Genomic DNA, 16,625 nt, shown 5'->3' with positions numbered 1-16,625 from the left:
TAGTTACTAGTGTGGCTTCAGGAAATGGACTTCAATCATTGAGCTGCAGGTTTGAGGGTTAAGAACTTTGGCTTGGACTTTTCTTAGTAGCATTCTGGTTCATTGTGCGAAGTCGGCCCCGTGACGGTTTAGCATATGCTTCCACTTGGTGTGTTTTAATGGAGCCATCGGGGCTGGAGGTGTTGTCTGCCACCCTGATGGGAAGAAATCTGATGCGTGGTGTTGATTTTGTTTGGTTCGACTGAGAGAGTCGGGGATTGTAATCTGTTATTGAGGGAGGAGTTGAATTTTTAGACTTTTTAAAACAATGTTTCTTATTACTGTGTGTATTTCAATTATACCCATTTTAAAGTCTTTGCTATTTGACAGTTTGTTTCCTATTTTTATGCATTTTTTTTAAACACTGGATTAAATTGACAGTAAGCATAAGCACTGCCCTTGGACCTCCCGTACACACACACACACATACACACTCTGGCAGCATGACGATGTAGGTGATGCGCAGTGGCGCCCGCTGGCGTTGGGTTTGAGGAAGAGGTCGACGTGCACGCCTCATCAGGAGGGGACAGCTCAGTGGAAGCCCTTTTGTAATAAACCACCCGTAAAGCAGCAGGTTTACTATGAATGAGTTTGAGCGCCTGCCTGTTGGAGACGTGGGCGTTGGCCGCGGCGAGGAACAGGAAGTCAGGAAGTGGGGCGGTCAGGAGGACGCTTTCCAGGCATTGCATGAAATAAGTTTTACTCTTTTTCTTTTTTTTTTTTAAACATGCACTAGTTTTATCAAGTCACGTGGGCTGTTTGAATATTCATCTGGCATCTCAAGAGGAACAATTTGATGTTTTCTATCCGTCACCATATTTAAACTCCAGTGAGATCATCGATCACGAAGCAATATTAACCCCGTTCTAGTTTTCAGATGTGGCGAAACAAAGCTATAATTCTACTCATTGTGGTTGGCGGTCTACTCTCGCAATTGTCTCTGTACTTATTTATTTTTGTATTACATTTTTTTTAGTTCCTTATATTTGCTTGTATCAATCAGTGGGAATGTGCATTTTGGTGTGTATGTAGTGTATGCTTTAGACTATTTTCTTTAAAGCAACAAAATGTAGACTTTGCTCGCATGCATGCCGGAGTATTGTCCTTAAAAAAAAAAACACAAAAAAAAATTTCAAAACCATTTTTTAATCATATTTATTATGAAAAGAAAAAATAGGAACTTTTTTTGGGTCAATGTTTATGAATTTAGTGGGACAGTTTTAGGTTAGCGATATGTGTCCGGTCTCTCAAAGATGAATTTTAAAACCTCTTACACAAATATCAGTAATTTGGGAGTTACACCTTTCTTTGGTGAGGTGAGGGGGGATGGCACTTCTTTGCGTCGTGTTCAAATTCAAACGAGGTACTTTCTTCAAATGTGAACCCGTTAAAGACCTACCCCCCCCCTCTCATCTTTGCCAGGTTACTATCTCGAACATCCATTTTGTTTCCTTGTTCCTGGTTTGTACCTTTTTGGTCGCGCTTCTTGCTGGGGGGCTCCTGTTTCCATGGCAACTCTGCTGACCCCTCACAAGTGCACTTCCTCTTTGTGATGGGGTCCCCGCAGCACTAGTGGGGGCAGGATTACCTCTTGTTAACCTTTTAAAACAAATGATCCGTAATTGTTTCTGTGCCCCGGCAGAAGGGGAGCATGAATTATTTTTTAAAATTCCTCTCGCTTTGATATATTGTTATATATTAACAAATTTGGTATTGTGTTTCATTTAATTTTTTTTTTTCTTCCCCCATTTCCTTTTGGGGAGGGGGCTTCTAGCACTGCTCTGCTTCCTCGTTCTGATGGTGGTCTCTGAAGCTGTGTGATTGTCTAATAGCAATAAGAATGACAGAATTGGAACATTCCGGTTCTGTTTGTGGAACGTTTCCGTTCTCTAAATGGATGAAGCATGTCCAGACTGGCTTCAAGAGGGCGGGGCGTGTTGGAGTCCCAGCAGAGGGCCATTCACCTCACTGTTAATGCTATTATGTGACATGTTCAAATTTTTTTATTTTTTTTTAGCCTGCAGGGAATTCTTGTGTTGTTGTGCAAAGTAATAAATTGGTATTTTATGCCTAAAACATATCTGGTGTGTTATTTTCATTGATGGCTGATGGTTTATGATTGATTATATATAGATTTGGTTGAACTTGATACGTGACATGTGCATGCATGTAGTCACTAGATGGCGTTCTTCACTAAGGCAGATGGATCACGTGGATCCTGAGAATAAAATAGATGATCTGAAATTCTGACCTTGGTGATCCTTTAAAATGGATTTCACTATTTTTTTGCATACATACTGTATGTTTTATAGCATGTTAATGCAGGTTAGGAAATATGCAACAACGTACCACATAGTACATTTACCAGGCCCCGATAGATGGTAATTAAAACTTATCAACAGATGAGCTCCTGTGTCGCTGCTGGAACTCAAAATGAACTAAACAAAAAATAAGTCTTGCTGATTACTTCAAGTTAATTGAGTTCATGTCAGCAGCACATTCATAAATGATTCTCTTTTACCTTAAAATCACCTTTATGGGCTTCTCTATTTCATGCACGCAAGTAATTCATCATGCAATGCACATGGGGCTTGAGGCAAGTATTTGGACCCTCTTCTGAAGTAAAAGTGCAAATACCACACTCAAAATACTGTCAAGTCATGTTAACACTGAAAATAATCAGATATACAGTATGTGAGTATAATGCACTTAAAAGTATTAAAATAGTCACGACAGGAAAAAGTATCCCATGAGAGTTGGGTTATTACTAATTATTGTAAAAGCTTGATTTTGATGCTGTAACTTGTCAAGATTGATGTTTTACATTAAGAACTGCACATCCAAATGATGTTCTATATGGATTAACATGATTACTTCTATTAGTTTGAGTATATAAATTGAAGCAAAATAATTATCAGTCTAATTGTTTCAGGTGTATTTGTATAAATTGAGTAATAAAAAAACTAAACTTCACTTTATGAACATAACATTTTTTACGCAGCACTCTTATCTGTGGACACTGGTATACAGAGTGTAAAGAACAGTATCGCAATCAAAGTAAATAAGGCACCTATAGAAGTATTTGACTTAATGCTATTATTTTCTCAACCAGCAAACAGCTAAATATGAGCATTTGATTGACAGCTGTCATATTGAGCAGTGATCAAAGATGGACATTTGGATCCTAATAGACCAAAAAGAAAAAGAAAAAAACCCCTCTTCAAGGACATTTTATTTATTTATCCCATTTCTGTGAACACTTGACCTGATTTCCTTTGAGGAAAGATGATTCCTCCCTCAACTTGCTGCTTCCTTAGTCATTGGTTGACATGGGCAGCGCCTTCCTCGCTTCGCGCCTCGTCGGGTGAAGTGGGTCATGGAGTCGGCTGGGATGACGTTCATGTGGTGGAAAATTAGAAGTGGCGTTTAAGCTTTCAAGATTATCAGTATGCTTTTTATATATATATATAAATAAAATGGAATAACACTCATTTGGCCATATGTTGTGATGTTACTTCACAGATAAAGAAATTGAACGAAATGTATTTCTTGAATTTTAAGGCTGGATAGCACTGCTACAGCCAAACGCTAACACCCCTCCGTCTATTCGCTCTGACTGACAGCCATCATTGGTATGTGTCTTTGCCCCTCCTCTGTTTCCCTTTGTGTTTTGTCCTGGCCGGTTGTCACGACCACCGTTACCAAGGAGAGTGGCAGTAGAGAAGGAAAGGAAACCTGAGCCACAGATCTCGATGGCACGATATTTAATTCATCGGCGACAACGTTGCACCAAGGTTAAGTGTAATGCAGATGGGGTGAGGGTGGCCTCGGTGAGAGCGGACGTGTCTGAGAGATGCTGTCGGTTCCTTCTGTTGCATCCAGGGTCTCATTAACGTCACATCTCTAACCTGATTTAACAGAATCATGACGAGTTGTTTTCAGCCTGATGACATTTTTAATTTCATGAAACTTGAAACCAACCCCCCCCCCCCCCCTCTCCCCCCCAAAACCCCTCTCTCCTACCTATATATGACCTGTTAGTTTCTCCTGTGTTTTTTTTTTTGTGAGTTCCTTTCTATTGCAGATTAAAGAAAGCTCCTTTAAAACGCATGGGGGTTGTGTGGAGGCAGCATAAAGTGTGGAGCCCTCATTGTAGAGCCCCCCCCCCCCCCCCCGTCATGTTGTCATTGTGTTAACTGATCCACATACAAACAGCTCTCCATCCTCATCTATCTCACCCTCCCTCTTGCATTGCTGTTTTTTGGGGGGGGGGGGTCAGCGTTGGTCTCTCAGGTTTTACCATCGACGGCTGTACCAAAGATGGGGGGGAGTGAAACGATGCTGTATTTACCCTCCAGTCAGAACAGAAGACCCTGATTTATTTGTTCCCTTGCTGGAACTGATCAGACCCATTTGGGCTGCATTGGGGAAAGCAGTTGGGCGGGGGGGTGGAGGCAATGCGAGTGGCAGCTGAATTCTGAAGTGGCTCATCACAGCTTGGACCTCAACGCTGTTTATTGTCAGTGAGGAGACACTTGAGTCGGCAACAGCAGCAGTGTCTGACCACGAGTCGTCCGGGCTGTTTTCCAGAGGAAACCCGTGCTTTTTGTTTTTCTCAGGATTCGGTATAAAAGCCTTTCAAAACCCGCTGAAACAAGCAACTGGAATAACCTCTTTGGACCAAAGGACATTTGTTCCATTTGCTCTGTGAGGGAAAATCATTCCATTTCGGTCTACCAAGAGGTAAAAAACGTGATGTCATTTCTTATTCTGTGGAATCGAAGATCAGTGTTTCAAGCTTGCTGCGACAGGATATACGCATAGCAGCACCAGAGACCTTGGATCCAATGTGAGGTAAAACCAAACCAAGATTGTTACAGGATTGTTACCAACATCCTAACCAGCAACCTCCTGGAGAAATCCAGACTGATGTTCATTTAATCTACAGGGCCTGCACTGTTGAAGCCAGATCCGAGTCTGCTTCTGCAAGACTGCGCAGGTATCAGCTCGTCAATAATGCATTGACTCTGGAACTCTGGAATGAAAAGGAGAAAGTCTGACCCATTTGATAAAGCAGATGATCGTTGAGAGAAAACACGCAATCACTTCTAGATAGTACGGCGAATTTAGGAGACGTGGAAGGAAGAACAGTAAGCAGACGTTGATGAGAAGAAAATGGATGCGTTGAGGCAAAAGGCGGTAGACGGCTCGATGAAGTAAACTGAAATAGACTCTTCAGACCAAAAAGACGGTAAAGAAAACCAGACAAAAGTAGCAGACGAAGAAGAAGAACCACACAAAGGAGCTCAGCATGGCGAACACTGGGATGCAGCTGATCAGCTTCACCTGTGCGGTGACCGGCTGGATCATGGCGATTGCTGTGACTGCTTTGCCTCAGTGGAAGGTCTCGGCCTTCATTGGCAGCAACATCCTGACCTCCGAGATCAAGTGGGAAGGCATCTGGATGAACTGTGTCTACCAGACCACTGGCCACATGCAGTGCAAGACATACGACTCCATGTTGGCCTTGGCGCCGGACATCCAGGCAGCCCGTGCCCTCATGTGCCTGGCCATCTTCATGGGTTGGCTCTCTTGCACCGTGTCCTGCTGTGGTATGAAGTGCACCACGTGCGCTGGGGATGATCGCCGGGCGAAGGCAGGCATTGCACTCTCAGGTGGGGTTCTGTTCATTTTGACTGGCCTATGCGTGCTTATTCCCGTCTCCTGGACCGCTAACACTGTCGTCCAGGATTTCTATAACCCGAATGTTCCCTTGCTGCACAAAAGAGAGCTGGGCCAGGCCATTTATCTGGGTTGGGCAGCTGCAGTTATTCTTATAATCAGTGGGGCCGTGTTGAGCAGCACCTGCCCCCTCATGGAGAGGGGCGTCAGGTACCGCAGGGGCTACACTGGCAGGAGCTTTGCCAATTCACCAGCCACGGCACCTGATCCCCCAAAACCCATCACATCCAACAGTCTACCATTAAAGGAGTATGTATAGAAAGAGGAAGCGAAGCAGTCGATGCTGTTAAAAACTCTTGAGCAATTTGAACTATTCCATTTAAATCTATCTATATATTAATATATTCAACATACATTTTGTATCTCTTCATAATGATAGATTCATGAATAGTTTTAGAATCCTTAATGTTTGTTTGAGTTTTTTTCTTTTACTGCACTGTGAGTCATGTTAGTGCGTGAAGAACATCTATTATCTATGTTTAAAAAATGAACCGCCTTCACAAACATATGCGTTTTGATGAGTTTTATGACTTGTGTTGTGAGGATTGCAGTGATTTCTCCAGCAGTTATTCTCTGACATCGTCATTACCTCGAGTGTGCCTTCATGGAAAGTGTGAAATAAAAAAGAAATGTGAACAGTTTTTGTCCTCCTGTGTACAAGTTGTACAAGTACAAATAACCAGAGTGAGTTTTCAAATGATGTCGTGTGGTCAGTTTTGTTATTGTTGAAAAAACTAGACCTGCTTGTGAGCTCATTGGTGTAAACATCCCGCTTCTCTCTTCCAGCATTTTACATTGTAATGCAGTCAGAATCCAAGGTTGGATCAGAGTTCTACTTCAACTCAAGGTCACTTCACTTTCTTCATTGGGACTGAATAAAGAAGGAAACTTTGCAAAGTGTGTCTGAAAAAAATAAAAATACAGAGAAACAGTTAGTTCACATACAAACCCATAACAGTGAATATAAAACATTTAACACGAGCTGCTGGTGAAAGAGCTAGTCGGCTTGAACTAAAGCACAAGATTTATAAACCGTCATATCAAAACATCACATTATATGAAAAATACTATTTTGTGTACTGTCATTTGACCTGGATCAGCCATAACTAACATAAAAATAATCTTAATTTAAATGCATGACATAATATGCCAAACAAAATTCTTTTCATTCCACAAAACATTTCCATGCCTACCGTACATAGTTTGGACCATTTTCAATGGTAACATAAATATTACAGCCTGGACTCCAAAATAATATTTGTAAAACTATGATGAACCGCTTCACAAATGATTCATATATTATTATTATCATCTGAAACAGAGCAACATTGGAATAAAGTTACAAATATCCAGACACCTGTGATGTGATCATCTGCACTGGGAGATTCCAAAGATTTCCATCTGTTGGGAGCCGACTCTAAAAGGGAAACATCATCTGATCTCAATAACTGAAGCAGAGTCTTCCTCCTCAGAAATATGAACACATTAGTTAAGGAAGAAAGAAAAAGGCCCCGAACACGATGCCAACCCAACATGACGAAAGCACAAACAGAAAGGATACTGCTGTCTATAGTGACGCTCAGCATCCTGCAGCCACTCCAGCATGTCCGAGAGCGATGGGGTGGTAGCAGAGCGCTCCGTCACAGTGATCAGATCCAGATCGTCTTTATTCTGATCATAGAGGTGGATGGCTGCAGAGACCTGGTTACTGATGGAATCTCTGACAGACTCCAGAGAGGACCTGAGGGAAGGAAGGAGGGATTCATTAACAGCTGACATGTGTCAAATACTTCTTTTCAACTCTTATTTCTGGTAACATTATGCACATCTTTATACATACAAGTCTTTGTAATGGAATTATCATAAAATAAAATTAAAACACACAAATGAGTATTGTTTATTTCTGGGGCTCTGGACGCTGCATGGTTGCTGTTATAATTAAAGATTACAAACAAACACACATCTGTTAGCAAAGTTACTTACATCTTCTCATTGAGTTTACCCAGCACTGTATCCGTAGCTTGTGATATCTTGAAACGCAGCCGTTCCTCCAGGTCTGGAAAGTCTCTGAGCGGTGTGTTGGGGAGCTGGGTGTTGGAAAGCGCTCTGGACTGCTCTGCCAAATTCCCGAGAGACACCATCAGGGGGCTACAATCCGCCAAAACATGAATCCATAGTTTCTGATTGCTTTCAAGACTCTGGAAGCCTCTCCTCAGCACTTGCTGAAAAGAAAGTAGAGGAGTTTTGGACATTATATATATAACTTGAACGCAGTGTGCGCAATAAATGCATATTGCGTTAAAAATATTTATCTCAAATTCAGAATAAGACGATTTTTGTGACTTTCAAGTGGGATAACATGAGCTGCTAATAACAGCACGTTTGCCTCCATGTTCCCGGACCCATTTCCTCTTTCCTGTAAACAATGACGTTTCGAGCTGCGATAGGTCGACAGCCTTCGATGACGCGGGGTAAATGCGCGTTGTAATTGGCTGGATGAGAATGTGGCCACACCTCGCGCAAAGATTTGAAAACGGCTTCGTGAAAGAAAAGAAAGGAGAAACGCACGAAGAAGAGGAAAGAAGAGGAAAGTGTCCGTAGAAATTGATAACATCAGGTAAACATATGTTCATCATGTATCGCCACGACTAGAATATTTGAGGAATATGTTTGTCCGTGTAAATGAAACCGATAAAGCGGGGGGCGAGCGGCTGTTACGGCTAACTATCGCTAAATGGAATGGCAGAACTGGTGATGCTAGCTTTAGCGCGCTAACTTTGGTTAGCGTGACTCCAAATCAGCAGCTCGGCATCAGTTCAGGGCTAATCCTGAATGACGTTTCATTTCGAAATGTTTTTTAATAATGCATTTTTTTTTTATGGTAAAGTTCTTTTGCTTCAGTGTTAATGGGAATAACCTTGACTAGGTCAAGCAGAGCAAAAACGAAGAATAAACTGGACTAGGTTGAGGTTGGTTAAAGACGTTTCACTTCTCATCCGAGAGGCGTCTTCTGTTCTAAATGCCTGGTAGAGAGTCCAGATCCAGAACATGGTGTTCGCTTAACCGGCTCCCAAATGCCGGCTTTCTCTCCGTTTGTTTTGTTTTTGTCCTCACGCTAATAAATTGCACACACACACACTATTTGGGCGGTTTCTGTTGCACACGCATCAGTCCATACATATTCTAGTTAGTTTACCTTTTATATTCTATTGTATTTTATTTTGCAACTTGTATTTTCCTCTACTATTAACATAATTATCAATTACAGTACTGGCATTCCTTGTGGGCAGCAAATTAAAGAATTTCATTATGCAAATAATTTAATGGCATTCTGGATGTTTTGGCCTTTCCTTCTGTTGTGGACTGGATGTTTTTGGCCCGATGGTTCGGGGCTCTGATGACTAACTTCATCACAAAGATACTGCTCGGTGTGAGTGGGTTTCCTGTAACAACGATTCTTTCTTCTTGATTTACTTTGATGTGGATGCAGCAGAAGCAGCGCCACACGGTATACCGGTAACTCGTTGCTTGTTTCCTGCTACCTGTACATGCAGACATGGCTCCCAGGAAAAGGACAAACAAGCAGCGGAAAAACGACCCCAAGACGGCCAAACTGGAGGCTTTCCTGCAGGATTTTGACAGCGATGGTGATTATGTTTAACCTTAAATTAAGAGGCTGTATTTCCCTGTGTTTCAAATTGTGTTAATTAATTGGTCCGTACCATTTATAGAGATTAAATCATTTTTAGTTCATGTTTTATAAGGTCAGTCAGTGAGAGCCACGTCATCAAACAGTGATGAGAAAATGAAAAGAAAATATAGCTCTGTTGAATGTGACTGTTTAGCTGTCTTTTATCTTCACATACCGACGAGATTAATTGTTCACGCCTGTCCTCATGTCACATCTCGCTCATTAGCAACACGCGTGTCCAGAAATCCAACATGTTATATTAACACTTGTGTCAAAAAGCAAAACATAACTGAATGAATTTTCATGAATTTGTTTTCACAGTGGAGACCAGATTGGTACAAATGAAAGAGAAGGTCAATCGGTTGCTGACAAATGTTAACAATAGCTACAATTGTGCACTTTTTAAGCTCCCAAAACTCGTCAGGCAAATGCCCTGGTTGAACTACTGCGGTAAGTGGACACACACACACACACACACACACACACACACATCAATTGAAACTGAAATTCCATAATTGTTGTAAGAAACATTACACTGTGCTACAGAGGTTTCACAATCTCATAAACATTTAACTGATCTATTATTTAAAATGAGTTTTTTTTTTCTTCCTTTGAGTGACTTTCATGACCCCTGAGATATGCAACAGCCTTGTACCATTTATAAAGAGCAGAATTTGTTGGTGCATAACGTTTTATCCTATAGTAAAATCATGACAATTATGTACCTCTCACTTTGTAGAATCTGAGAAGCCAAAGTCACCAGAAGTGGAAAATGTGAAGGTGGGTTTAAGGTCTTTCTGTCTCACATCATGAGTTACAGCCTGCAGAATGTTTCTCAATCTCTTCGCCTAATCCCGGCACACTCTTCTCTGTTAAATATTCAGAGAGAAGAGGAAGCCGCTATTGTGAGCAGTGTCATGACAGAGGACCATGCAGTGCATTTGAAATCTGTCAAGAAAAGTACGTTACGACTAGTTATAGTGTTGCCTTTGCGCAGTTTGCAGTAATGCTGAAATGAAATTGGATTTCAACAAATGGTACTTTGGATGTGGCGGGCCGATCATGTCCAGAGTAGTTCTGTCTTTGAGAGAATTAGATGTGTGCAAAATCAATGTAACTTCAAAGTGGCCTTCATTGTGTTCATTTTGCCCCCCACACCAGCATCAAAGAAAAACGGTGGAACCAAAACCTCAGACGATGAAAACGTCCCGAGGACAACAAAGAAGGTAATGGAGTTTGATTCGAGCATGCATGAGGACAAAAAAAACCCTCCAGCTGATTGTCTGAGAGCTGTCATTGATCACTTTGTTTCATTGATTATTCCTGATTCAGGGGAGAGTAGCAAAGAAACCTCCAACTACTTCTAAAAGGGCAAAGGCACTGTCGGTCAGCAAGTGGAACTCCTCCCTCAGACGGTAAGGCCGTCCTCTTATTCTGTCTTTCTTGTTTTCAGGTCATTCTTTTTCTTCTTTGTTCTGATGACGGGATCAGGAAATCTTGGAAAGGAAAGTTTTTTGTTTTTTTGTTCTGAAAATAGAAAATGTTCCTAAAAGTAAATTGAATTTAACTTAATCTGAGTCATTGATATTAGGAAGAATGACATGGTTCGGTAGGCCAGAATAGCGCCATATTGACTCGTCGGTCTGAATTCAGATCGTCCAGGAAGCTGTTGGTCACTCCTTCCAGGAATATGCTGGATTCTTCTTTGATGATGGGCGCTACCCCTCTTGTCACCCCACGCTTCGACCCGAGGTAAGTTACAACTCAGAGAAGGATGTCGCTCCCCGTCACCTGATGCGGCACATATATTTTTTTATCTTTGTATTGGTGGATCTCTGTTAATCTGTGTTAAACGTCACCACCCTACTTTCTTTGATCAAGTTTTTTTTCTTTTTTAAATTGGACAAATTATCCACAGGGAGGCAGTCATGACAACGACATGCATTTTATATTTTCCCAGGCTTCCCAAGACCCCTGCTGTGAGAGTTCCTCGCCACAAAGAGAGGGTCTACAGCATTTCAGTCAATGGCTCTCCCATTGCAGCAGGAAATGAGGATATTATCATCCACATCCCCAGCGGCAATGGAGAGGTGAGTGCGGAGATCGCTGGGCTCGTCTCCCAATCCCACAGAAACCTATTTTTCTTATGTAATACAGCATATTCGCCTTTTACGGGAGGGAATGTTACACTGTCGTTCTGCCTGGGTACTTTACTTTAATGTTAGTCATTAGGTGGTACTTGGTGTAAAAGGTTTGCGATCCGCTGCTCTACTCCATTCACACTGGTATAAACCGGCAGATCTTCAGTACGTCCCATAACGACATTGCAACAGTCGCGAGTTGAAACTTAATTTCATTACTTTTCTCTGAACAGGAATTGACACATTATCCCTCGTTTGAGTTTGTGAAGCTAACATAGACCCGTCTGAAATTACACGCTGGGGCAGCGTGCTTACGAGGAATTAAAACCACCTCAAAATCTATGACTCTGTCTTCTAATAAAACAGCCAATGACATCTAGATCTCAGCTCAGCCGACAGAATGGGACTGGGGTATGTGACTTATTGGTAACTGAACATGACAATACTGTGGAACTGGACGTGTTTCTGTATATTTATTTAGCATGAGACCATTGTGTTGAAATGTATTGTCTTGACTGAGAAGACACTGGATTTGGCTGATTCACTGATTTTTTTGGTCCAGAGTGTTCAGCTATTGGCCAGCCAGATGGACTCTGTGGACCTGTCGCTCCTTGATGAAACTGCTGTGAAGAGCATTCGACTGCTGCAGGTATTTTGAGAACCTGTAGGACAACTCTTACGGGCACATATTTGTGTAATTGCTGATTAGGTGTGAAACATTAACGCATGATTTTAATTCTCACCGTTATTTGTTTTCTCCTTCCTGACAGAATCGCCTCACAAGCCTGTGTGGGACATCGGCGTGATCCATACACTGTTGACTTGTACATTACTTACAATACATTTTATCTTTATTTTAAGGCTTTCGTACAAACACAGGCTTAGTAAATTATAATGTTTTTTTTTATCATTGGCTGATCTTTTTTTTTTTTATCTTTTACTATTATTTTACTTACCATACTAAAATTCTCTGGTTAATTCCTTTCCCTTTTATTTTTGTATGGGTTTTCTGCTACCTGTGCAGCATTGGGTTTCATGTCTTTTTAATGCTGTTCCAGTGTTTCACTCAAACCAGTGTGTAAGATTCATAATTTGCTTGTAAACAAGTCTTCACAAGACTTCTAAGATTTTACATTGTATTTTTTTGTTTTATTTCATCTTGTAGAAAGGGAGGCCCTTAATAAAGTTTAAAAAAAGAAAGAAAAAGAGAGGGAGGCCCTCCATTTCCATGAATCAACATGCTGTTATGTTATTAATCCAAATTTATTTCATTGTTATGTATTGTCTTTGTCTGCAAAGCAGATAAAGGATTTTGACCACAGCTCTAAATGTGTTTGATGTGATTTATTTATAACTAAAGAGATTTAGTGGCGAATTAGTAGTTTAAAAACAAATTCTCCCCCTCCCCTTTTTAGATTTTAGAATTTTGCAGACCAAACCATTTTCATTAAACTGCACCTTTGCAGTAGGACCAGTAGATGGCAGCATTTCACCATGGAACCTCAACAGATTGCAGTGATTTCAATTCGAGTCTTCTGCTCTTGGTAGTTTAGTCATGTTCGCTCTCAGAGCATTAAACTTCGCTGGACAGGTGAGCCTTTTAGATTTTTATGAAGGCAGGCAGGTGAAAGAATGTGGCTACGTCGACGCGACCAGAGTTTGTGAAGGAAGTTCCTGTTGTCCTCGTGACATTGTCTATGTGTTCCTGGGTCACGTGATGTAATATTGGCAAGATGTGCCCTGCTCCTCGCACAGATCTCGCCACTCCGACCTTCTGGATGTCGTAACGCTGCCAATGTGAAGCTTGTTCAGCTTCGTTAGTCCTGATGAGCTCGTTAGTGCCTCCACCTGGGATGGTGAGCCAGGTCAGACTGGCCCTCACCTTAGGCCCGTACCGACATGCATAACTCTTTGATATTCCTGCTGGATTCTCACGCATCGTATGCTGCTACCAAGTCACAGCTTGGGAACTCTGTGCCCCCCCCCCCCCCCCCCCCAGCTCAAAACAGGCCTGGTCCCTTCCATCTGCACCTTTCTTAAGCACTTCATCATCTGCTGTCTCTGGATCCGACTGTGTTCCAGAGGTACAAACCAAACGCTTCATCCCTGCAAACGACAGATGCTGTGGTCAGCGGTGCATGCATGTCAGCTCCCTCGTCAGCGGCGTACTGAGCCGCGCACCTGCTCTACATATAGAAGTTTGCTAGTTTTGCCTCTGAATGGATAGGATCCTTTTTTTTTTTTTTTTTTTATTCTCTAGCTGGGTGGAAAATTGCCATTTTCAACGGATGGCTTGGTTTTCAGTAAGCACGCCGGCAGTGGCGCGGTGACAGGTGCTGTATGAATAGGGTGGGGTTTGAGGTCGCAGAGCAGCACTGCTACATAAATTATCTGCTGAGATTCTCACAATGAGGGACTGGAACCTGAGATAGTGAGAGACACTTCAACCAAAAAGCAGTTTGTGTTTGCGTCCCTTCTGTGCAGCTTTATTACTCATTCAAGCTAGAAGTCATTCCTTAAAATCTGCACCAATTATAATTAAATTAACAATGCATCAAATGGTTATGCGTACGCCGAATGTGATGGGGGTCGTTCTGAGTATTCAAGGAAAACCCAGTAACCGAGAGTTTATTGTTCATCGTCTTACTTTCCTCATCAAACCCGTTTCCAGATGTCGTCAAGGTCTACAACGCCATCATTGATGGTCACATTTAATGATACAGGAGGACTATGACAATCGCCCTCTGGGGGCTCTGTGGCGCTATTCAGTCTCGGGGCAGAGGACAGTATCAAGATGGATGATATGATTGATTAAAGTTTCCTACCAAGATGAATGAACTTGGCACAGGCGTGAGTTTTTGGGGCACGCGTGACCGGCAGGCTGGTTAAGGTTAGGTTTGACTAAGCCAGGGTTGATCCAGATTCGCTGGAGGGATTAAATACAGCTTTGAAACACACAAGGGACATGTGGAATATCCTGCTTAGCCTGCTGCCACCTTGACCTGACCCCAGATCAGATGAAGAAAATGGATGGATGAGATGATTGATTTAGGTAAAAGGTGCTAGAAGTGCTCTAAAAACATAACATGAGTAGATCAATATATGTCTAACTGTCAGAATAATTATTTGTGAACCGTTTGACCTTAGATCCCGCAGCACTTCTCGAACCTTGACTTCACTTGTCTTTTACCGCCGCCCCCCGCCCCGCCCCAACCTATCCCTTCTCTCATCGCCCAGCCTCCCCCTCCCTCGCCGTGTCATTCTGCATTCTCAAAATCTGTTATCATTAACTCTCACCTGATGCAAGAATGTGACACATTTCTCAACAAAGCTGTTCTCTCCCCAAACTGCTGGGGCCATTGGTTAAATGAGCCCCCCAGACCTGGGGAGCCTGCCAAATGTCCTACCAAGATGAATGAACTTGGCACAGGCGTGTTCTCCTCTCGAAATTAATTCTCTGCTGCACCGTGGCCTCCGATGTATCCCATCCGTCAAGTGCCCCCCGCTAATCGATTCATTCCCGTGCCCAACACCTCCGTCTGTCACTGTCTCTCATTTAGTTCATACAGAGCCAGCCAGGGGTGGAGACTTATCCTTTGCTGAGATGTTTTGACAGCACAAAAAAAAAAAAAAAAAAAAGAGGCACGGAATGCTTTGTTCTGTCTGTTTTGGTGATGAAAAGTTAGCAGGACAGGTTGATGTCAAAGTGAAAAAGCAAATGGAAGAGTTCAACGGGACTGAACGGTCCCCGCATGATGCTTTCTGGGCATGAGTTCGTCTGGTAGCCAGCGGGGGGGTCCTGATGGTGTTTTAATGGGCGGCCCCTCCATCACTCAGCCACCATCGATGAAAAATAAAATCCAATGAAAATTAGTCTGTGAGTGTTAACAGGCTGCTTCAGTTTGCTGATTGAACAGAAACAACCTTCGCGTGAAGAAGCTCCTTGACGGCTCTGAAATTCAGACAGGATTGCGGGACGTAACGGTGTCTGTTTGCGCTGGGCCATGTGAGTGCAATGCAGCTGAATCTCTGTTGGTTTTGGGCAGATGGTGAGGAATGTCTGGGAATGCTTTCACTCGTTCCGAAAACCGCAGGTGGTGTTATCGCTGTAAGAAGGTTACATCAAGTTGAAGTCGTACCTTAAGGAGCTGAAATGTCAGAATGCAGAAGGCACGAAAGGCAGTTTGACTGTCACTTGATTTAAACGAAATTAAAGTCGAGGCTCGTGCACTCAAAATAGTTGGAGTGAAAGTCACCGGTAGTTTAACAAATGTTAAAATGAGATGATAATAGGTGCCCAGCTATAGATGTTAATGAAATTTCTGTTTGCTCTTGTTGCGCTCGACTTTCAGAAGGTGATAGATGACTGAAGGCCTGTTGTTTTATTGTCTATTATTGAGTCGAATTCATCTAAAAAGTCAAACAATAGAACGACCTTGGGGGGGGGGGGGGGGGGGGGGGGGGCACATACCTCCTAGTATTTCCTGGGTCACCGGAACAGTCAGGAGTTTAACGGCACATTCTTGTTTATTTTACAACCCGTCTCTGTGCATACCAAATAAGCAGCGTCTCTGATGTGGGCAAGACAAGTTGAAACTCCTTTGTTTGAGGCGCTAACCTGAGCTTTGTGCTGCTGCCATTCATTCCTATGCTGGACAGGATGAAATCCAGCCTTTATTATTTGATTAGATGATTATGAGAGGCAAATAGCAGAGAAGGCGACTGCGCAGGGAGAGAATAAAGTGAATCCTCAACCCGTTCATTACCTTCTTCAAAGAAAGAAAAGTGGCCATAAAATGAGCGGCGGAGCAATGGCCAGGATTGCCTTTGAGAAACAATTAACGCCTCATTGCAATACTCCCCAGCCGCCAGGAACCCCCCACATCTTCTGTACGGTCTACAATTGATGTTTGGTTTACTCGCGGCCTCTGTATAAGGTAGACCTTCAATAAACTGTATCACCCTATTTGTGAGCGTAATACAGCCCAGTGCGGTCCTCAATTAGGTTTAAA

At 42.5% G+C, this 16,625-nt stretch overlaps 3 protein-coding genes across 3 annotated transcripts; 2 read left to right on the top strand and 1 right to left on the bottom strand.

The window, feature by feature from the left end:
- The first annotated feature begins 5,350 nt into the window (after positions 1 to 5,350).
- Positions 5,351 to 6,040, top strand: cldn35 (claudin 35). Its single transcript, XM_068747511.1, has one exon. The coding sequence runs from the start codon at positions 5,351 to 5,353 to the stop codon at positions 6,038 to 6,040; it is 690 nt and encodes a 229-aa protein (XP_068603612.1).
- A 182-nt stretch (positions 6,041 to 6,222) lies between these two features.
- Positions 6,223 to 8,184, bottom strand: airim (AFG2 interacting ribosome maturation factor). The gene is made up of 4 exons (XM_068747368.1): positions 7,765 to 8,184; positions 7,343 to 7,522; positions 7,139 to 7,257; positions 6,223 to 6,684 (listed from the first exon to the last, which is right to left on the bottom strand). The coding sequence occupies exons 1-4, from the start codon at positions 8,031 to 8,033 to the stop codon at positions 6,644 to 6,646; spliced, it is 609 nt and encodes a 202-aa protein (XP_068603469.1). The 5' UTR covers positions 8,034 to 8,184; the 3' UTR covers positions 6,223 to 6,643.
- Positions 8,185 to 8,312: 128 nt separating this feature from the next.
- cdca8 (cell division cycle associated 8) lies at positions 8,313 to 12,419 on the top strand. Its single transcript, XM_068747595.1, has 11 exons — positions 8,313 to 8,398; positions 9,336 to 9,428; positions 9,794 to 9,922; positions 10,212 to 10,252; positions 10,357 to 10,432; positions 10,634 to 10,698; positions 10,805 to 10,887; positions 11,126 to 11,224; positions 11,433 to 11,562; positions 12,176 to 12,262; positions 12,384 to 12,419. The coding sequence occupies exons 2-11, from the start codon at positions 9,338 to 9,340 to the stop codon at positions 12,417 to 12,419; spliced, it is 837 nt and encodes a 278-aa protein (XP_068603696.1). The 5' UTR covers positions 8,313 to 8,398; positions 9,336 to 9,337.
- The last annotated feature ends 4,206 nt before the right edge of the window (positions 12,420 to 16,625 follow it).

This window comes from Brachionichthys hirsutus, chromosome 13 (assembly GCF_040956055.1).
Source record: "Brachionichthys hirsutus isolate HB-005 chromosome 13, CSIRO-AGI_Bhir_v1, whole genome shotgun sequence".
Classification (NCBI taxonomy): Eukaryota; Metazoa; Chordata; class Actinopteri; order Lophiiformes; family Brachionichthyidae; genus Brachionichthys; species Brachionichthys hirsutus.
This window is presented reverse-complemented; position numbering and strand designations above follow the sequence as displayed.